Source organism: Polyodon spathula, chromosome 5 (genome assembly GCF_017654505.1).
Source record: "Polyodon spathula isolate WHYD16114869_AA chromosome 5, ASM1765450v1, whole genome shotgun sequence".
In the NCBI taxonomy this organism is placed as follows: domain Eukaryota; kingdom Metazoa; phylum Chordata; class Actinopteri; order Acipenseriformes; family Polyodontidae; genus Polyodon; species Polyodon spathula.
Window position 1 is genome coordinate 71,514,102 of NC_054538.1, and position 23,254 is coordinate 71,537,355.

Genomic DNA, 23,254 nt, shown 5'->3' on the forward strand with positions numbered 1-23,254 from the left:
GCTCTCAAGGTATTCTGGGGGATGTAGTCATATTTCAAACCCCTGGACTGCATGTTCCTCTTTCCTCTCCTTACTCTGCCACTATATATATATATATATATGTGTGTGTGTGTGTGTGTGTGTGTATATATGTAATTATATCATGTTTGATATACAGCTAATGAATAATGCAGCAGAAACAGCCTGCTGTATATTTGCAAAGTACAAACCCTGTATTGAGTTTAGTCCCGCAGAAATGTGAACCCTTATCTGGAATTTGGAATTCATTTACATGAATTGTAGCTTCCTAACAACTTTGACAGGAAAACTGTCTCCTTCCAATGTTAGAGAAGTACAGTAGGCACATGCATGTAAACAAAAGCTCAGTCGCCAGATAGCTCAGATAGCTTTCAATAGCTCTCCAAATATGATCAGAAATGCATGTTTGCACTCATCTGCATTGACCCAAGGTTGGCATGCAGGGACTATTATAATAAGAGGAACATATCAGTAACAGGCTGTCCATAGCTAAACATTTAAATATGTTATTATAAAAAACATGAATATGAAACCGGTAAAGCTTTCTTACATTATGGGGGTTGTTCATCCCATCTTGCTAAGTTGACCTCTGGACTACCCCAGGGATCTATCTTGGGCTCTATTCTTTTTCTGATCTATATGTTACCATCAGGGGAATTGATGCAGAATAGGGGTATTGGTTTTCATATGTATGCTGACGATATCCAATCTCTGATAAATCTCAATTATCTGGAGCTGTCTCAGTGTCTTCAGAGTGTCTGTCTCATATCCAAAACTGGATGAGTCATAACTTTTTACAATTAAGTGTTAATAAAATGGAGGCTATGTGTGTCGGATGTAAAAAAAAAAAAATTAAAATCCTGCTGTCACAATATTGCGACGTCGGGCTGTCTCGATTTAAGTCACTCGATGAGGAATATGGGTGTTACATTTGATCCAGAATTGCGCTTTGATGTGCGTATTAAATCCGTCTGCAAAAATTAATTCTTTCACCTTAGTAATATTGCTTGTGTTTGTCCATACTTGGACACAGCTCCAGCAGAATCCTTATACCATGCTTTTATTACCTCGAGGTTGGATTACTGCAATGCTCTTTTTGCCAGGCTTCCAAAAACTGTCAAGCTTCTGATTCAGAACTCTGCGGCTAGAATCTTCACATGTACTAGGATGTGACATCACATAACCCCTGTTCTGTTAGGCCTCCATTGGCTCCCTGTAACTCAAAGAATTGAGTAAAAAAAGAATAAAGGTAATTCTGCTTACTTATAAGGCTGCATGGCTTGACACCTTCCTATTTGTCTGAACTTATACAGTGTTATGTCCCAAATCGAGCACACCACTCTGTTGATGCCTAACTTTGTGTACCTTCTTTCTGGACAGTTACTTTTGGTGCCGCTCCTTTCGATGTCTCGCTCCTGAACTTTGGAACTCTCTTCCCAGAGACACCAGGAGTGTTCTCACAATCACTTTATTTAAAATTAGACTGAAGACTTTTTTATTCGACCAGGCTTAAAATGAGATATTTTCTTGTTTTTAAGTAGATTTTGTGAAAAGCCTTGATACATTTTATTATGTATATGGGCACTATAGAAAAAAGATCTGATTGACATATGATTGATGATTATACCTTTCAAGACCTCAAATGACTTAGCATTAAATCTTTGTGAATAAGGTCCTATAAATCCATACCAAATAAAATAAAGTTAACCCTATAAGCAGACAAATGTTTCACCTAGTGCCTTCTTCCCGTTACGGAGATGGCCGATGTTAAGGTTGTGTATATTTACCTATGCTGTAATGGCATTTTTATGTACAAGTTGTAGTGAAAACACACTGCTGAACCTCTCCATTATTTAAATTTCCTTGAAACCTTGAAACAAACGCAGGGCATAGTCCACTTGCTTTGACCCCATAGAATCTATCTGAAGGAGGGCTCATTCACTACTGCTAGTTTCATTAGCTATACTCTGGTTTATGTGGTACAATCCATGATCAGAAAGCTGAAAGGGTGCTGACATTTGTGGCAACTGGTTTCTTACAGGATACCAAGTTACTATGTAGCAGAAAACCCCAACACACTTTACAGCCATCAGATTCACTTAAGAGTGCTGACAACAATCAACTGACTTTAGAATATTACAATGGCCAACCTAAACCCCAACCTTCCAACCAGCATTACAGTCATGTAAAGTAGTATTTCTGTTGAAAACCAGCAATGCCATCTCTGAACAGTGCTGGTGATAGCTGGAATTAGTTTTTATAACGTATATCCTAGAATTAATTAGCTAATCTGCACTTTTTTATATCCATTTAATAACCTGCAGCCCTAAACTGTCTAAAATGCATTAGTCAATTTGCTGAGTTGTGCCACCACAGGGCTACAATCAGATACTAATATAAATTAAAAATTAGGTTTAAGTATGAGGTGTAGCAGACAAGGTCAGTTTATTAGATCATTCATCCATCTTTTATATGACCTTGAAATGTTGAAAAGTTTTGAAACAACCATGCACAGATTTTACTTGTACAAATAACATTGGTGTATTTTAGTAAATTCAACGGAAATTAAATATCAGTGGTTGGAAATAATAAATGGTGTCAAGCACTTCAAGATCAAAAGTCTCTATAAATAATAATCTTTATAAAACACCTTTCATAATGGACCGGAAAGATACAACACTAGGGTGTGTTAACTATGCAACAATGACTCACGCCAAAGACGGAGCACAAGGGTCACACAACGAGTCAGTGGCTAGGATTTGAACAGGGGACCTCCTAGTGATAAGCCTGTTTCTTTAACCACTGGACCACACAGTCTAACTCTAACATTTTAGAGACCTAAAAAGCCACATATGAATTTAGACTAAAATCTGGTAAGCAGCAGGAAACCAAACATTATCAAAACTATTTTAATACGATAATCAAATTGTCTTACATCATCTTTGGTTAGGCTGGTTAAAGCTGCATGTGTCCAATATAACTCCTACCTATTGAGACAACTAAGCCAAATGGCTTGAAATGGTTTTACAGCACATAATAAAAATCATAAAGCTCTGTAGAGCTTAATTAAAAAGTGCCGCACCATCATGCAAAATGCTTTAGTAAAAGCCACTGTTTACAAACAAATTGTTGCTATGCAGTAATCCAGATAGATATATACCACCTATCAAGCAAAAATAAATGAAGTTTGCTGAATTGTTTGTTTTCATGGAGAAAGACTCCCTCTAGCGGAGTTAAAAAGAAACACCAGACTGTTCTGTGTTCATGAAAGATTAATGGACATCAATGTGCAACACCTGCATTACAGTGCCAGTACTCCAACATCATAAAGCATTGAACTTTCTGAACTTTTTAATTTTTGAACTGCTCATCAGTTTCGACAGCACGGGAGGCAAACACAAGGTCTTTCTCCATGAAAACACGAGTTACCTGTATATGCACGTGTGTGTGTGTGTGTGTGGCTTTCCAGTTTAAATTATTTTTTTATTAAAAGTTTTCAAAAATATAATTTATGATCGATTACAAAAAGCACATAATAATAACAAAACAATCACTGAATTCATATATTTGAAATCATTTGACATATGATTTAAATAAGTGACACAGAATAAGAAAGTTTAAAAACAGAATATAAAACACAACATTTTTTTACTTTGTTTTCTAGCAGTGGAGCCCATATTTTTAAAAAGCAATTCAGTCTACCAGCGTTACTCTGCAACAACCTTTTCAAGTGTCAAATGTGAAACATACAATGTTAGAATACAATACAAGATCACCAATAGAGTATATTTCACAAGATCTAAGCTCTGTAAATGTGTTCCTGGACAGGGCCCAAAATGTCAGAAATACAAGATTCAGAATTAGACTCTTTTAAAGGCTTGTAGATAAATTAACCGTATTTGGCATCACATTCAGGATTTTATTCCCAAACAGACACAGTAATTCCTGTTTGCTGCCTTTTGGGAATAACTTTTCAAGATAATAATCAATAATACAAAAGCAAATAGTTAGTTTAAATATTGGAAAGGGGAAAAGGGACCACGTTTTTCACAGCGGAAACATCTTAATGCTTCACATTTTACATGTGTGTGGGTTGCCTAAAGCAACTTTTTACGAGTCTGATATATCACATTTAAAAGGTATTCTTGTTGTTTAGAATCACTTTGTATATTGTTTTCTGTTATTCTCATCATGTCCTGGGGACTTTTTTTAAAACCCAGAAGTTTAAACCAGAAGTAGAAGTAAAAATATTACCATTGTAGCAGAGGAACAGGTAAATGCTTACAGTCAGGGTAATGCATACACAAATAGTTGCGTTTAAAAGGCTAACTAAAGCATAGTAATTGCCAGGGATAACATTTCCTAAACATCAGTATGAAATAAGTTATCTTGCATCTCTAAATCATTTCTCAAGAAAGCAGTAATCAGTATAGAGACTAAATTAGCCCCTGCTGTACAACAAACAGATGTGGCTATCAGCATACTGTAACCCACAGATTCTTACCACACATACTTCCTAACTAACCTCCAGGACTGTACAGGAATAGCTTAAAGAACCATAGCTATAAAAAGTTAATAACTGATCCTATTGCGGTAGCTTTCATAACAATGACTCATTTTAGACATAGGCAGGGTCCATGTTTTGCTCTATTTCAGGCACCCCACACAGCTATAGGGTGACATAAAGAATTAAAGGAATTTGGACCCACCGGGACTTCTCTGGTCAGATTTCAAGCAAACTGCATCAGTTCTTGACGTTGTCTTTCAGTGCGAGATGTTATCTTCTTTGCACAAGACACATCTCCTGTATTTCACCATTAAAGCACACACAGCTTTGTTGAAAATGAAGAAAACATCACCGCTGTAGCAGGGGAACAGGTAAATGCTATCTTGGCGAAACCTACATTTCTGTCAGTGAAAAAAATAATGAAATTGTAAACTGGCCTTGTGAAAACAACCTCTTTTCCCAGCTCCATGTCTTGTTTTCTGATTTGTCAAGGTGTTTCCGCATGATAGAGACAGCAGCTAGGAGTGGGAGACCCAGAAGAAACTGAGCAGCCAACATTTCTAATTCTGGACCCCAAATGATGAACATAAGAATCATTCATTAGCCTCTCACAGCTTTCTGCTCAGGTCACACAGTGAAATGCCAGTCCCAATGTGACAGAACGCCTTGCAGAGCTGTGATGGGAAGCTCAACAGGAGTTTCTTCTCTCAGCATCCTTGTAACAAGACGTGACTTAACGCAGGACTGTATGGTAACAATGTCTTTTCAGAAGCACACAGTTCTGCAATGCTGACAGATTCAGAATGAAGAAAAATCTAACTGCTCCAGGTCTTTGCTTCAGCCATGTTCTCCATCCAAGCCCTAAAGTATTTAAGTATTAAACCTTGGATGAAATGCTCCTCCAGGATCAGAACTGGACACCCTTGGTGAATATACTGTATATACATATTGACAGAGCTCTCTCACTATAACACAGGTCTCGGGACACACATAATATGAGTGTTATAACCGAAGAGCGTTATAAACGGGGGAGAGGGTGGGGGCGCCGTGGGACACACAACACACATCTGACTAAAATACAAAATAAAACAACTCCCTCTCTATAATGCACATATAGTGAAGCATAAATGTAACTTTCCGTGAATTAACCATGAATAAAGCACCATGTAATCAACATTATATTTTTTATCAATAAAAAAAAAAAAAAAAGTTTTTAAACTATAAATAGCCTGGCTAAACAGTGGTCAGGAGTTCAGTTCAAAAAAATCTCAAAAGTAGTAAGAAGCCTGATGACTTGTTCTGTGCTGTCACTTTGCAGAATGAAGTCATACTGATATAATACAATACAAACTAGTGGAACACACGCATTAGCAGCACTGTGCATACTGTTTGCTCGGCACAATTCATTTTTCTACTCAGTAGTTGTATGTCCTCTAGTGGTTAAATCCGGAATTACAATACTATATAGCGAGAGAGCTTTAGCTGTCCATGTTATCCTTTTTTAAATTTTTATCTCATCCCCAATTTCTCAACCAAGAGTTAACATGTTTAATGCTCTCCAATAATGTTAATAATAACAACTGCCAACAGACCAATCTGCTCCCCATGACAAGATGCTTAGCGCTGTGAAGATATCTCTGAGGTAATAGGCCATGGACACAGGAATGTGACTTTCTCCACTGTTGCAAAACAAAGCAGGTGGATAACTGTTAAATATATTAGCAAAAAAACTAAACAAATACTGGTGAGATATATATATATATATATATATATATATATATATATATATATATATATATATATATATATATATATATATATATATATTTACTGTATATACTGCAAAGTAGTTGTATGCTGAAACATATATATATATTATATATATATATATTATATATATATATATATATATATATATATATATATATATATATATATATATATATATATATATATATATAATATCTGTAATATGTTTCAGCATACAACTACTTTGCAGTATATAGAACATATGTCCTACTGACTGACCTCATTAACAGATTAGGAGCTCTAATCTAAATCCAGTAAAACACTAATTTGCCCATTACGTGCTATGAACATGTGCTTCCATTATCAGCACTAACCCTCAACTGCAGTGGTCAGGTCACAAAAACACCCATGCAAGAATGTAAAAACCCATTTGCTTTCTTAAGATCTACAGAATTGTCAAAATACTCTGAATGAAATACAAATTTAATAATAACACAAACATTCTTACCTTTCTTTTTGCAAGTAACTTATCATCCTTTTGCAGATCATTTAAACGTGCAATATTGAGAAGTAAGAAAATGTTGCTCGTCACTGACGTTGCTTCACACCAGTAAAGGGTCCAGAATCTCCTTTATGATAACAATATGTTTCTGTAAGACTTTCTACGCCAGGTCAGTGTTAAGTTTTGTTTTATACTACATTGCTTTATTCCTCTGATAAAATGTATCTTTGTACTAGCTTTAAAATGGGGTCCTCCATGTTTGCAGTGAAGTGAACCTGGGCTTTTAATTGGGTATTGCGGCTGTGTGATATCTGATGTCTCATGTTAGAAAACAAATCTTGTGAACTTGTTAATTTCCGCCACCCATTTTTTTTTTTTGCAGTTTACGGAACATTATCCAGAAACTTTCAGCAGGAAAGCAAGTGTTTAACACGCCATTTCTCAGCTGGGTAATGATTTATTTCTGGGACCCTGTCTTTCTTGTGGATTCCTCTATACCATAAGGAGCTGAATGGAATAAAAACAAATTATGTTTCTAAATATCAGTATTTCTGATTTATGGATGTGATTTGAATGAATAAATATAGCTTACGGTCTGTGATGATTGCATCAAACAGCTCCTTGGGTCTTTGAAGCATCAGACATCAGCACATCGATGTAGGATTTCTCTGCGCTATACTTACTGTCAGAGGTTGGCATGAATATGTTCACCAGCCCCCTCTGCCACATCTGGTTTTTCCTGCTTGTCTTTCCTGTAAAACAGATCAGGTGTTGAAAATAGATATATTACTGTAAAAGTAAAAAAAAAAATACTAAAGTTAAATAATTTCAATACTTATTATTTGATCATAGCCCATGAATAATCAGTTGGTCAACTTGTATTCATGCATTTCTTTAAATCATTCCTAGTCCATGAATTGTATTGTAACCAATGTCTGTACCGCATACATAGGAGCCAAATTGTGAACAAGCAACAAGGGGAGACAAAAACAGTAAACCATACAACGTGCAAACAACTTTATGACACAACTAATTGTCATTAGAGAAATGAACCTTGATGTGTGGGTAACGCTGAATTCAAGTGTTTACCTACAGTTTGTTAAACATTGGATTTATCCATGAATCCCAAAACATGCGTCTGTCTCACCACCAGCTTGCTGGGTCTTGGCCCACTTACCATAAATGACTTACAGTATACTTAAAGACACCAAACAAAGACATACAGTACACACGCAACCTGGTTTTTCAAAAGGATTTTTCGGCACTGATTCAGTCTCTAAACAAGTACATCTGGAAAGCACATTCTAAACAGTGAACAACAGCATCTTCAAACTCTGGATTTTGTGACACTAGGCCTCAGTGGCTCACACAACAAAACAACTGACAATAGCAACTAGCCCTCTAGTGTAGCAAGTTTATGAAAACGAAACAAGCACGCAAGCTTTAATGATCTTTACAGTGCTTTTTTTTTTAGATCTGCCACCATTTTCGTGAGCTGAATATCCCCCAGTAAGCTTGACTTTTGTTCTGTTTGCACTAGTGCAGTTTGCTTCCATTTTTGGGGAATTGGAGAAGGATTATCTGACTGTTGTAACAGCAAGAAACAACTGGTTTTAGGAACAAGATTCTTCTCGATATGTACAGAACAGATACTAATATTATTTGTTTAAATTCTGTACGTTTTTAGAATCTTTCATTTCTCACCAGCATAACATAATTTGCTGTATTTTTTTATGTTTACCAACTGTTAAGGCAATAATAGCAATCTGAGTTATACTGCTGCTAACCCTGGTAAATGACGTAACCATTATAATTCAATTTTTCAGTTTATTCCTATTATTTTTTTGTCAACATGTCTTTAAGATAATTTGAATTTGTTGTACCAACCTCTGGTGTTATTGTTTGTTGTTCATGTTTTATGTGAAATATTATTTTCATTATATAATGAAAAAAATCAATACAAATAAATAAATAAATAAATAAATAAATAATAAAATTGCGTAAACCAGGCAGGAAGGTCTCACATTTAAACCCATCCTACCTGGAAACAACACGCTAGACTTAAGTAGTTCCTTTTTTAATGTTTTACAGTTGGCATTTATATTTCTACCACATACTCAAACATGAACTAAAAATGAATGCAGTGTCTAAATCTCACACAAAATAATGATTGTACTACAAACTGCAATAGAAATGTAAAAGATGACTGGGACCAGCAATACACAATACTGCAATTAGTTTAGAAAGAGACGAGTGGTTTTTAGCATTCAGTACTATCATTGCATTATTCATTAAAACGGAACTTGTTTCCAGTGGGGAAATTTAAAATTGCACACCCCTGCAAATTCACCTGAGAAAATATATCTGAGATGTCTGGGATTTATCAAAAAAGTATAGCAGGGGAACCTTAACCTACAGTAAACACAGCATACATTACCAAACCATGTTTTCATGCATATGAAGAATATATGCATTGAGTAATTACCTGTTCCTACAAAAGGATCAAATATCAAGTCGTTTGCTTTTCCTATGCCTTGGTTTGCCATTATAAAGGACAGGCCAGTGTCCATGCTAGTGTTTCCAATGAAGTGTCTCTTCTTCACGCTGTAGGACCTTTTTTGATTTCATCTGACCATCTGTGATCTAAATAAAACAGACATACCAAAGTTATATGTTTGTAATGTGCTGGGATTCAATATAGTGTAAATGACTCAATGATAATATTTTAAGTATTATCAGAAACACATTTAATAAAATGTGGGCATGCTGTATACTGTATTGTACTTGTAGTGAATGTATCTTCGCTGTTTGTATTGCAAAGATCTAATACTGTTCAAAATACTGAATGAAGGTACAACATCCATTACAGCACCTACCCATCTCCCGAAGTAAATGTGAGCCAGTTCTTCGGGAATGTGATTGGGATCAGAGCTATAGTCTTCTAGCAGACAGAAAACATTCTCTGGGCTCTTTAGGATTACTTTCAAGAATCAAAACAAGATACTTGTTATCTATAAAAGGAAAAGTCTGTCTGATATACAGGCAAGGTTCTCATTAGCTGTCAGCATATTAATGAAGAGTATTAATAACAGGCTTGAAAGGGACATACAATAAGAAATAAATGTCTTAAAAAAACAAAACTAAGTCAATTAGACAAACATTGATAGGGAGAAGCCAATTATAAATGAACAGGTTTATTTTAGTAACTAAAAATAACAACAAACAGTACATCTGATTTTCATGAGTCTGACTGACAGTCAGCTAACAAAAAGTTAATATGCTCAAAGCCTACAGCAATAAAAAAAGACATAATAAATAAAACTTAGTCTTTTAAAAAAAAGATGTTAATAATAAGTGAAGATATGCAATTAAACTATAATGGAATAAAGTCACTTCAATCCTGTACATCTCAATAGAAACGCTTGGAGTCATTACTGTGTGTTCTAACTCATCCCTCAGAAAAACTTACTTCTGTTCTCTTTATTCTGTCTGGATGAGGAACTCTTTTGTTGAAGGTGTAAACATCTATCTTACATGGCGAGTCTGGTTTAACATAAAGAACCTAAAGGGAAATATGATTAACATCATTGGTCACTTTAAAAAATGGTACATTTTTTAAAAATGTCTTCATTTTGTTTCACACACCATATTTTTTATTGGGTAGCTGTTAAAGGATGCTTGCAAATCCTCTGCCATTCTTCCCTGACGCCATAATTTAAATACTGACCTGCATTGTGAAGTGATTGGATTTTTTTAGACTATCAGCTGTAAATGTACTGTATGATGATATGTTCTATCATACTTTAAAACATGGTATTTTACATACAGGGAATGGCTACCTACTTTGCACACAGTGTTTGTTTCATTATTGTGCTATTTCTTCGGAAGGAATATGTAGGACCCAGAATCGAGACTAAAAATAAATTCAACAAAAATAAATAAATATATGATTGGTTAACAAACTGCCATAGTACCCGGCCCACAAACGTCTCACCAGACATGGAATGTATTATTGTTGAAATTCATGTGGCTACATTTTAAGCGTTGGCAATTATTATAATTTTTATTTTTTTTGGCATAAAATAATAAATGAAATAATCACCCTGTTATATAAATAACTTAGGGTACCTTTTCATTAAAATTCTCCCCAGGTGTGAAATGTCCCCCATCGAGAACAAGTAATGATTTGATTTACTGCAATTTAAAAAAAAAAGTCAAACACAGTTCATGTTTCAAGAATGATTTAAAGAAATACATCTGTTTTGTATTGTGTGTATAATAACACAGACCAGAATGCCTTAAACTAAAGCCTTGCAGGGTTTGTACAGGTACATTACAGATGTACTGTATGTAAATAGTAACATTTGGGGTTTAGAAGAAGGTAAGAATTATGTTTTGTGTTGGGACAAAAAAGTGTACTTTAACAAGTGAGTTTTGTTCAAGCAAATATGTGTATATGAAATTCTGATGAAATGTTAGCACTGCCTTGTCCACACCAAAATGTGACAGGATGTTCTAAAATAAATGGTTATGGTTTTGGTTCTGAAATATAATATACATTGTGTGTTCGTTCTGTTGCCATTGGTGGAAGTTAAAGTCCAGAATTATGTTTTTTTTTTTTTTTTTTTTTTTTTTTTTTAAATAAACCAAAATATTGTAGCAAAAATATTTCTCTGTGAGAAAAACTCCAATCCAGTTGGCAATATTCAAGATATTAGAATTGTCATTTCCGTGTAGCCTACTTAAGAAAACGTGATTCAGGAATAAATTGTTCGCAACCCTCATTACTGAGAAACACTGTACGACAGAAAATTTAAAAATGAAACAAACACCACATGACTGCTGACATCTGAGGAAGAGTACCGGTGTCATGTCAGTGTATGCTACCTTTCAAATGTTCTTACTACATGCCCAGGCTATTTACAACTTGCAATGCAAATGTCCAGATTTTTTTTCCTTCCAGACTGAGGACATCAATTAAAAAAAAAAAAAAAAAACTACTATCCAAGTCTGGATAATAAATACATGTTTTGTAAATTTACATTTTATTCCACACATAACTAATTTGTTTTATATTGAATTCAGACAGCTGCTGTTCATGAACGTTAAAGTGTACTACAGAGGGAGTTACATTCTTTTAATAATAAAGAAAAAGGAAAAATGCACCTATACATTAGCTGCAAATGTTTTACATTGAAGCGTAACGTTTTCTCGAACGATATAAGTAGCACCAGGTACACATTTGTAAAATTGTTTTGCAAAGGTAGCAGCATTATTATTATTATTATTATTATTATTATTATTATTATTATTATTATTGGTAGCTTAGTCTCTAAGTCGCTTTGGATAACTAACTAATAAAAAATAAATAATAATGGACCGATAAATCGTATATATCTATCTATCTATCTATCTATATATATCTATATAAAGTCTTCATTCGATAAGTATTCACCCCCTTTGCTGTGACACTCCTAAATAAGCTCAGTTGCAACCAATTGCCTTCAGAATTCACACAATAAGTTAAATGGAGTCCATCTGTGTGCAATAAAAGTGGTTCCCATGATTTCAAATTAAATACACCTGTCTCTGTAAGGTCCCACAGTTGGGTAGTGCATTCAAAGCAAATATAAAGTTGTGGAAAGCCACGGATCAGGGGAGGTGTATAAAAAGATTTCAAAGGCACTGAATATCCCTTGGAGCACAGTCAAGTCGATCATTATGAAGTGAAAGGTATATGGCCCCAGCCAGAATCTGCTTAGATCAGGCCTTCCTCCCAAACTGACCAGTTGAGTAAGAAGGGCATTGGTCAACGAAGCCACCAAGAGGCCAATGACAACTCTGAAAGACCTAAAGCATTCCACGGCTGAGATGGGAGAAACTGTCCATGTGTCAACAATAGCTGAGGTACTCCACAAATGGCCTGTATGGAAGAGTGGCAAAAAGGAAGCCATTTCTGAAAAAAGCCCATGTAAAATCCCGCTTAGAATTTCCAAAAAGGCATGAGGGAGATTCTCAAAAGATGTGGCAAAAGATTCTGTGGTCTGATGAAACAAAAATTGAACTATCTGGCCTAAATGCAAAGAGTTATACCTGGCACAAACCCAACACAGCATATCACCCAGGTAACATCATCCCTACTGTGAAGCATGGTGGTGGGAACTATATTGATTATTATTATTATTATTTTACTAATACAGCTATTAGGCTGGTGTGAGCTCAGATACTATTTGTCATGTTGTTGATATTAGTTTCAAAATAAGTAATGTTAATTATAATACATTATTTTAGTTATGTTATAATATTTAGATTACACTATGTAACACAATTTTTGTTCCTGGGTAGTAAGTGTTATTTCCTAATTGCTTATGCCTCAAAAGTATAGAAAATGGCTATTATTCCCCACAAACTTTGCTTTTGTGACCAGGACAGTGATATTTCAAAATATCACTACTACCAATGGGAAAACGGGCGAATTTGTGTCTTTTCGTTCACATAAAGTCAGAAAAAAACAACATATGAATCCAAATTAACATGTATTTATACTAAAGTAATACAAAAATGACTACAAAAGATTTAGAAGTGAGTAGTTTTTCGAGATTTACAATTATACTGTAAATCACTTTCACGAATCAGCCCTCAAATATAGTCTCCCATCATGTTCTCGTTATACTGTCCTTGATAGCAGCGTTCAAAGTCCAGTATATCCTATTGGAAGCGCTCGCCTTGCTCCTCCGAGTACACTCCCATGTTCTCCTTGAATTTATCAAGATGAGCATCAAGGATATGGACTTTGAGGGACATCCTACAGCCCACTGTGCCGTAGTTCTTCACCAGAGTCTCAACCAGCTCCACATAGTTTTTGGCCTTGTGATTGCCCAGGAAGCCCCGAACCACTGCAACAAAGCTGTTCCAAGCCGCTTTCTCCTTACTAGTGAGCTTCTTGGGGAATTCATTGCACTCCACGATCTTCTTTATCTGTGGTCCGACAAAGACACCGACTTTGACCTTTGCCTCAGACAGCTTAGGGAAGAAGTCTTGAAGGTACCTGAAGGCTGCCGACTCCTTATCTAGAGCTCTGACAAATTGTAAATAGGTAAAATAGGTGCATTTCAAAATATCACTGTCCTGGTCACAAAAGCAAAGTTTGTGGGGAATAATAGCCATTTTCTATACTTTTGAGGCATAAGCAATTAGGAAATAACACTTACTACCCAGGAACCAAAATAAATAAATAAATAATTGTTACACGGTGTTATTTTTAAAATACTCTCTATATAACCACCAAGATAGAATGTTTTAACTTCACCTAAAAAATAACATTTATAACTAGAAATAAAATTTTGGTACAGGCATTAGATTTTGATGAGGTAGGAGATTTTAAGAAGGTAGCAAAATTTGACCCTTGTCATATTTTGCTACCGGTGTAGTGTTATTATCAGGTATGCTATAAAAAGCGGTACGCAGCGCACAGCGCTTGCTCGCACGTGCCTAAACAACTTCCACTAAGAAAGAAGCCCATTCAAATCGGAGACGTTATGCTGTTTTCGGTCTTTTACATATTTTTTTTAATTTAATTTATTATATTCTTCCACCATTAAAAAACAGTATGTGCATATTTATCATATGCAGTACATTGGGTTTTGTACATTTTTTTTTTACTTCTGCATCTTTGCAGTGGACTTCTCATTTTGTCTTTTTAGTGGTGAATTGTTTTTTTTTTTTTTTTTCCTTTATAGAGAAATTTATTGTATGTTTCCAGTTTAAATTAAAAAAAAAAAGTATAATTAATGATTTGAAAAAAAAAAAAAAAAAAAAAGTATAATGGTAAATGTACCTTTGTTTGACAATAGGAAAACACCCATCTAATTGACCTGCAACAAAAAGTAACAGCATACCACTTTCTAACATTACATGGTGACGATATACCACTTCCTAAAACTATACCGGTAACAGATTTTGATGAAGTAGCAAAAATTGCAGTGTTTTGCCTATTACAATTAATAAAACTACTTCAAAACAATAACAATAACAACAAGTTTTTCCTGAACTTTAGAACATTACGAAATAGTCTGAGGAAATGTTTATTAACAGAAAAGGAGTAGTACAGCACACAGTAGTACGGAGCTGCTTCTTTAAAATCACTTTTTTTTTTGTACGTGGATATCTTGCCGTCCTCAAGTAAATCACCACAAGAACAACTTTAATAAAATTAGTTATTACTCCGTTACATACCAGCAACCTGAATTCAGTGTTTTTTTCAGCTAAATACAATAAATATTTCCTATACACTCGGATACTAGGGCAGCACCAGCTTTACTTCTCACACCAGAAAATAAACCCGAACCGCGGTGTAGATATTGTAAGTATCTACAGCAAAACTCTCAGAGCTAGGTAGTTAACACAACAATTAGGTGGAGTAAATCTTACACATGGACAAAAAGTTTCGTTTTTTTATAACTAAACATCATAATAAAACTACCCTCCGAATGGTTCACCACTGTTTATGCCCATTCACCGCTGTTTATATATATATATATATATATATATATATATATATATATATATATATATATATATAATTGAAGAGAAATACCCGCGCGTTGTTAGCATATTGTAAGCCTTCTTATAAAGCTTCCGCGTGCATATGTACGTTGGATAGACTAAGCATTCAAGTTTGTCCGTCCACATCTTAAGCATGGACAACCGGTTAGGCGTTTTTTTAAATAGCACTACTCAACACAGTCACAAGCACTGACGGAAAGCGAGGTGTACACTCCACAGTGCGTTTCGATGCAGACTAGTACAAAGCGTTTATTGGCTCATATCATATATTGTCGGCGTGTTCAATAGTAGATTGAGGCGTTTTTTTCCTAAGCTTCTTATTTTAAGGAGCTCTGTGTGCATATGACTGATTGGCTCGCGTTCAAGTATTTGTCTGTCACAGCTAGAGATGTGACTGGTTGCTTTTTATGTCAGTCCTGCTGAGCACACTCACAGCAGTTCAGAAAGCACTGTCTGTCCAGTGTACAGTACAAGTGCTACAGCAGTGCAGTATCCAGTTATGCATATATTGTACCAAGCAGAAACTCTGGATGTGTCAAGGTAAGTACAAGACAAATGCAATGAAAATATTCGAAATATAGAATTTGACATAGTGGCGTTTATTTATTACAGTAAATGCATTTTAAGAGGTTTAAAGCAATTCAAATGATACTGCTTGCACAGCAAATCTCCAAGGATGCAGTAATCCATAGATTTAACATAATGAGATAACATTCTGAGCAACAGAAAACAGAATTAAGTGAAATTAATGACTGTCCATTTTAAACATATTTTTGTCTGACGTTGGTTTATGATGTCAAAGAATATATGACTGTTGTACTCATATATTTTAACTACCAGGTAAAATAATGTGCACATAAACTGAAATTAGGATATTCACTGCATTAATTGGTTATTTCTACAAGGTAGAAATGAACTGTGATTTTTATATTGAGTGTTTATTAGACCCCAAGTTAGACCTGTCAGATTTACAAAGACAAAACATGAAAGATTTTAGGTCTAAAAATCGTTTTATTTATAACAGTGGTATTTAACCTGAGTTAAACAGAACTACAAACAATCTAAAGTGTGAGTAGTGTCTTTTTTATTTGCAGTGGAAAGAAATTAGGATTTAAAAATTACATTTAACTGATAAAAAGAAAAACCTCGACTGTTTTACCACTGGATACAACTTAGAAAACTGCATATTAGATGTAAAGAACAGCAATTTGTAACCCCTAATTGTCAGACAGGGAAACTATTTGAAAATGTATTTTTAAAATCTGTTTTTTTTTTTTTTTTTACAGAATAACAGCCATGCCGTTGTTGCATCACTGAGTGAACATTGTTTATTGTAATGAAATACACCATCAAGAATGAAATGGAGAAGAAGGAGGCAAGTGACGAAGGAAACGTTACAAAGATGGCTCAGTGCAACACTGTGGAAGGGTTAAAAGAAAGCTGGCAGAAATGGGCTAACGATCACTGTGAGTATCAGAAACACAATCCCTTCAGCAGCAATAGGACAATAACTGTGCAATTCCAGAAAGGAGAGGAAGGCTACGGGACACCCAAAGAGGGGTCAAGAACACAGCAAAGGGGGCAGAGAGCGCACGCTCACATTGAGAAGGAGGTGGACGAACTCTGTATGATCATTAAAAGCATTGGAGAAACAGGAGGGGATGGGAAACCCAGGGTGGCATTTGGGCCTTTGTTTGAGAGATACGTGACCATTTCTAATAAACTTGTAGGGGTCCTGCTGACGGCCAGAAAGCATGGGAGGATTTCCTTTGAGGGGGAGATGCTCTGGCAGAGAAGAGATGATGACGTGATTATTACAGTGCTGGAATGAAAGAATTCTTGAGCTGAAACCTTCAATAGCAGTGTAGGTGGTAATCAGATTAAAGTCATTTTAATTAACTCTAATTCAAACGGGCTGGACACAAAACAGAAACAACTACAATAACACTGTCAATATGATTTAAGGGAAGTGTGGGCAACCCTGTTCTTAGTTGTTTCACTGAATCAATTCAATATCCACCCAGGTCTGAAAGCTGTTCATTATTCCATTCTACCTGCCTGGAGGACAATAACCCTCCAGGACTGGAGTTGCCCCCCTCTGGTTTAGCATCACTGTGGTCAGTCAGGGCAACATTAGTCTGCAGTGTTTATGTTCAGAGGGGTTTAGTGATCATTACTCTGTACAGTCATCATGGAACATGTGCGGCTTGCCAACAGAGCTCTTTCAGCCCCCTGTCAGCTCTTTGGAGCAGCAAAGATCCAAAGATTGAGCCAAAAAAGATTTTTCCATGGGGCAAAATATTTTGCAAACTAGTTTTACTCCTTTTTATCACTCACAGGTCCTAGCCAATGAGAATGTTTTGGGAAAAAACTAAAACATTGAGTTATTTTCTGGTTATGCGTATTTAAAAAGATTTTATAGAAAATCAGTGGGGGAAAAAATCAGAAGAAAACATTGTCCTCAGCAATGTTGCAGTATTTTATGTAACATTTGTAGTTTGTATTTTTACTCTGTATTCAACAACTTGCCATAGTTTTTTTTTTTTTTTTTTTTTTTTTACTAATCATTAGTTTGCATTTAAATGTAATATTAAATTATGTGCTACAGTGTTATCCTCACCATTAAAACATATGTGAAGCTATTTGATCTGACTGGATTTTGTGTTTTTCTTCCATTCATACTTGTAAAATGTTATTCAGGGGGAAATAATGATACAATTTAAATCAACAAAACAGACCCGATCACATGGATTCTAACCTGCCTGCACAAGTGAGAAATAGACCAATACATGACTTGAACTCTCAACATTCAATATTAAAGCCAATTATTTTGCTGCATAGGATAAAGGGCCAGAATTCCAGGATTAGCCCTACTGTTCTTCCACTAGAGCTCAAGGTCCTTCAGCCGGTGCACTGAAGATTTAATTCCCTGGTCCAGGTAACATATTAACCCCAGTTACATTTTTTTAAAGTGGTCACAGACCTTATGCTCCCATGCTAGGACACTAATGGAAGTTTTGCACACATTTTAAAGTTGAGCTGTTTATAGATATTGGACTTACTGTAATAAACCAATAGGTTTGACCTGGTAAAACAGTCTGGAGAAAAATCCCATTTGACTGGCTGTGGCCAGCACGTGGAGGTGCAGGTGAGCTATGGAACAGAACGGGGGCCAGTGGAAACCCAACCTGGGAATAAACAGACAGCAGGAAGAATATAGTATCTGTTTGAATTAACAGTGAAATTATTAGATCATAAAAGCTTTGATGACTATTGGTTGCTTTAAAAAAAAAGTAATGTCATATTTTGTAGTTATTCTATCTATATGTTATTACAGGACAACTATTATTATTATTATTATTATTATTATTATTATTATTATTAATAATAATAATAATAATAATAATAATAATAATAATAATAATAATAATAATAATAATAAGCAACTACTAGTACTGGCATTTTCTAGCAGTGGTAGGTCTGTTGCGGTTTTGTTGTACACACAATGTCTGTCAGTGCCCACATACAGTACTGTTATATATTAGCAGCAGTATATGCACTTACTAACCTTACAATCATTGAGTGCATTTTAATTTATATAACCACTACCTTCAGACAAAGATCTTATTGATTGGAACGAACCTCATCGCAGCATGAAACATCTAAAACAAGACTGCTGGACCTACTACATATTGACAGCCTACACTTTACCACACAGACTTCCCATTACTGGAAATTGCAAGCTACAGTAAGTGCATTACCTAATGTCATTAAGATCAGTAATGTTGTTCTGCTGTAGCAGTTTTTTTCCCTAACCTCTACCATCTTCTCCACTGTGCGGAAACATCAAAATCAAAATAAAAAAAGCATGTTGCCCAAATATTAGAAAATACTTTCTGTCCCTTGTACAGTAAGCTTGACATATACATATGACAAAGAAAAGGTGCCCCTGGGTCACTAGAGCAATGAGGCAAACTAGCCAAAATGAGTTCTCCCTGTCAGTCCCCAGCCAAGACTGTCAACATGATCACATGACTCACACGTTTACTGGCTGAGTCACTAGGGATCCCCTAAATGCTGGTATTTTAAGTGCGTTCTTACCAAGTGGGATATGCTCCTTTTTCAAGCTTTTGCAGTTTCCCACATGGCTATTGGGGATCACAAGATAATGCTGTGTCGCGCCTGGTTTAATATCTTGAAAACATGCCCTTTCTTTGTCCTACAGATGAATATGCAGATCTTTAAACGTTTTTGTTAAACCTGGATTTACAGATCCTGAAAATGTACTGTAACACTCATCAAGTTAGAAAATGATGCATGCATGATATATAATGTACGCTCAATCTTGTCTTAAAAATAAAATATGAGTACATAGCTGTGTAATGTAACGTGATGATATTACTTGTATTACATTTGTTTCATTGATTTGACACACACACTGGGAGGACATTTTTATATTCGTTATTACTTACACAATATGTGAGTTCAGTGTCGATCTCTTTATGGACAATTTTACAGAAGACCCATTTTCCCTTGTACCCATCTTGATGATTTGTGATCTGGGCTGATCCATTGCACGACGCTGTCCTGTTCCTTCAGTAGCAGCCACCTCTCCTGCACGAACAGAGGAACAGTAAACAAAGAAGATAACGGAGAGAATCGATTTACAGAGCTAAAAGACTATTCCAGACAAAATGATAACGCGAGGAGTTAAGTATTGAATCTTCAATGAGACAGACTTGTGCTGGAGACACTATTTGCCAGGGAGACCGTATTTGGCACTAGTGGTGACATTATTTGGTAACACTTTTTTGCAGCGACACTTTGACATAACACCGGCAAATAAGGGAGAGTTGGCACGTCTGCATTTAATTTTAAATGAGATTTGTTTTCACAATAGGCAAACTATGCATGATTTAGGTTGCAAAACTTGGTACTATAAATCACTAAATCATTTTGTGTGTAATTTACAGTCGCAGACAAAAGTATTGGTACAACTACGCTTATTATACCAGAAATCAAGGTAACAAAGTATGGATAAGCATTTAGTAAACTTTAACCACTTTTTAATAAAACATAAAGCAAAATGCCAATTTCTACTAATTCAACAATAAATCTTTATCGAAAAACTTATTTCACTTAAAGTATTTGTTTTTGACAAACGTATTGGCACCCCTGCTTTAATATTTCATGTCCTCCTTTAATTACAGCTTTCAGATGTTTATAACTCTTAACCAGTACGTTAATCTTGCTGGTGAAATCTGGGCCCATTCTCCATACTTCCTTCAGCTCAGACTGATTGGATACACAATGCTTGGCTACAGCTTTTTTTTCAGATCAATCCAAAGCATTGCTATTGGATGGAGATCTGGTGATATAATAGCCATTCCAGACCTTTTATCTTAATTATCTTCAAGAATTCCAGAGGTGATTTAGCCGTATGCTTTGTTATCGTGCTGGAAGAAAAACTGTCTGCCAATCAGCCTACCAGCAGATGGTGTCATTGTACTTGGTAGATTGTTCTGATACATGGCTGCATGCATTCGATCTTCGAGATGTCTCCAGTCCCCGAATGGCTAAAACACTCTCATCGCGGTTGAACCACCTCAGTGTTTAACTGTAAGTACAATGTTTTCTTCATTGAAGGCCTTCCCCTTTTTCTACAAACATACTGTGATCCATTTTGGGGGGGAAAGTTCTATTTAGCCTCATTGGACTAGAGAATTGTGTTGAAGAATATTTCTGTGCTGTTGTTCTGTAACCATTCCTTTTGATATTTGCTTTTCTCAAAACATGAATCCAACTCCTTTGTCTTAGCCATTGACTACTGTGTTTATTGCCCCTTTTTTCTGGCTATTGACTTTATATCGCAGCTTGATTACTGTGTAATGGTTTTCAATCAATACAAGTATTTTTAAATTAGTTCAATTACATTTGACAGACTTAATGTAAAGGTGCCAATACTTTTGTCATGAACATGTGCTTTTGTTTTTAGTTTTAAACTACCAGAAATTGTGTATTTTGATGAATTAGTGGCTAATGTTCACTGAATGCTTGTATATAACATTCTTGAATTGTCGGCAACTATAAGAGTGGTAACAGCAAGCAAGTGGTAATAATTCTACTTTTTTAAAGCACTGCCTGCAGTGAATGTAGGTCAGTGTGGTACTTCATGTAGTATTTATATCCTTGGCAGGTATGTTACTAAAACCCCTCAAATAACAAAACACAACAGCTGATGTTATTTGGTGAGATAAATTTTTCTTTTGAAAAGGGAACTTTCTTATTAGAGTCAGAAGTTGTAGTTTGATTTATATTTAAAAATGTTATTGCCTTTGGCTGCTGACAGCTGGCAATTCTATTCAAGATAATTCCCACACATTGAACAGGCTGTTCAGCTGTAGAATTCAAAACATGATGCATTCCCAAGTGTTCTCACATTTGTGTGGTAAGGATATTGTGTTCCCTACAAATAAATATTTGCTGCAAACATGCATGTGCAAACGTTATCTTCCAATTACAAAACATTGTTTTGAGTAACGCCACATTTTTAAACGTTATGTTTGTGGGAAAATGAGTTTGCCATGATGATTTTGTCGCTGAACCTGTTTCAGTTCTTCTCAACAATCTTGTAGCCATTCCTATTCACAAACATGTCTGTTCCCTTTCTCAAGTGTTAAATGTTGTCATTACCTAAAGACCCCGAAACCTGAATATTATATACTAAAACTTCTTGGCCGAGCTGGGACGTAGTCAATCCTGCCCGAGAGTATAAAGGACTGCACACTGTACTGAGTTACGTGCTTTAGTTGAAATTGCTTGCAGTCTAATTCCACAGTATCTTGCTGCCATTTTGGTGACTGCTTTTGCTTCACCATTACGATGACTGTTAGTACCTCTCGCAAGCAGGAGCCACCTGGAGTACTTGTGTCAGTGCACCTCGGACATCTGGGTGCTTACTAATGTTCAGCCAGGCTACTGCCCCCCCCCCGCCCGCCCTTTTTGGGGCGTGACTAACATCAATCATGGACCCACAGAACGATGCGGTTCTACTCAAGGGGATGGCGGCTTCAATCGGATCCTCAACCTCATATAGGTCAACCTGTATCTGAATTGAAGGAGGTTCAAAGTGTTGACGATGCAACGGCTGTTGCAGTCAATTAGGCCAGACGACTGGTTCACCACTGTGGACCTCAAAGACACCTATTTCCACATCCCCATAAAACCAGTGCACAGGAAGTACCTGCAATTCGCTTTTCAAGAAACAACATACAAGTTTCGTGTTTTGCCATTTGACCTCTCTCTAGCTCCCTGTGCCTTCTCGAAGGGCATGGAAGCTATCCTGGCCCTATTGAGACTCAGAGGTAATCAGAGTGCTCAATTATCTGGATAATGGGCTCCAGCACAGGTAAAGGCCCACATGGAACTGGTCACTGGTCACCTTCAACGGTTGGTCCTTGCAGTGAATCATGCAAAGAGCCAGCTCACGCCTTCTCAGCCTCCTATCTAGCAGTGTGCTTGGATTCCATGCTGTCCACTCTGTCGGATGGTGTAGAGAACAGCTGTGCTCGCTATAGTGACACTCCAGAGACTTCGGTGCTTGATGTTGACAGGGTCTTATCCCTGAATAAAGGCACTGTCTTGTTGGAAATAGCCAGACCATCTACGCCTCGGTGTAGTGCTGGGAGGTCACCACAAGGGAGGTTGTCATCATGGACGCGGCCAGCCTTGGCTGGGGCGCTGTGTGGAATAGCAGGGGTCTCCACATGAATGTTTGAGCTGCAGGCAGTTTACCTAGCCTTACAGTATTTTTTGGAGAAGGTTTGAGGGAGACATGTGCTTGTCCATACAGACAACACAACAGTGGTGGCTTACATCAACCACCAGGACAGCCACAGGTCAAAAGTGTCCAT

The 23,254-nt window shown here is 36.2% G+C and overlaps 1 protein-coding gene and 2 pseudogenes across 1 annotated transcript; 1 reads left to right on the plus strand and 2 right to left on the minus strand.

Annotated features, from left to right (window-relative positions):
• Window positions 1-10,509, minus strand: part of LOC121316447 — a 79,235-nt pseudogene extending 68,726 nt beyond the window's left edge.
• Window positions 10,510-16,638: 6,129 nt separating this feature from the next.
• On the plus strand, window positions 16,639-18,109 carry si:dkey-29b11.3 (actin-binding Rho-activating protein-like). Its single transcript, XM_041251239.1, has one exon. It carries the CDS (start codon window positions 16,678-16,680, stop codon window positions 17,170-17,172), a length of 495 nt encoding a protein of 164 aa, XP_041107173.1. The 5' UTR covers window positions 16,639-16,677; the 3' UTR covers window positions 17,173-18,109.
• On the minus strand, window positions 17,351-23,254 carry LOC121316448 (annotated as a pseudogene).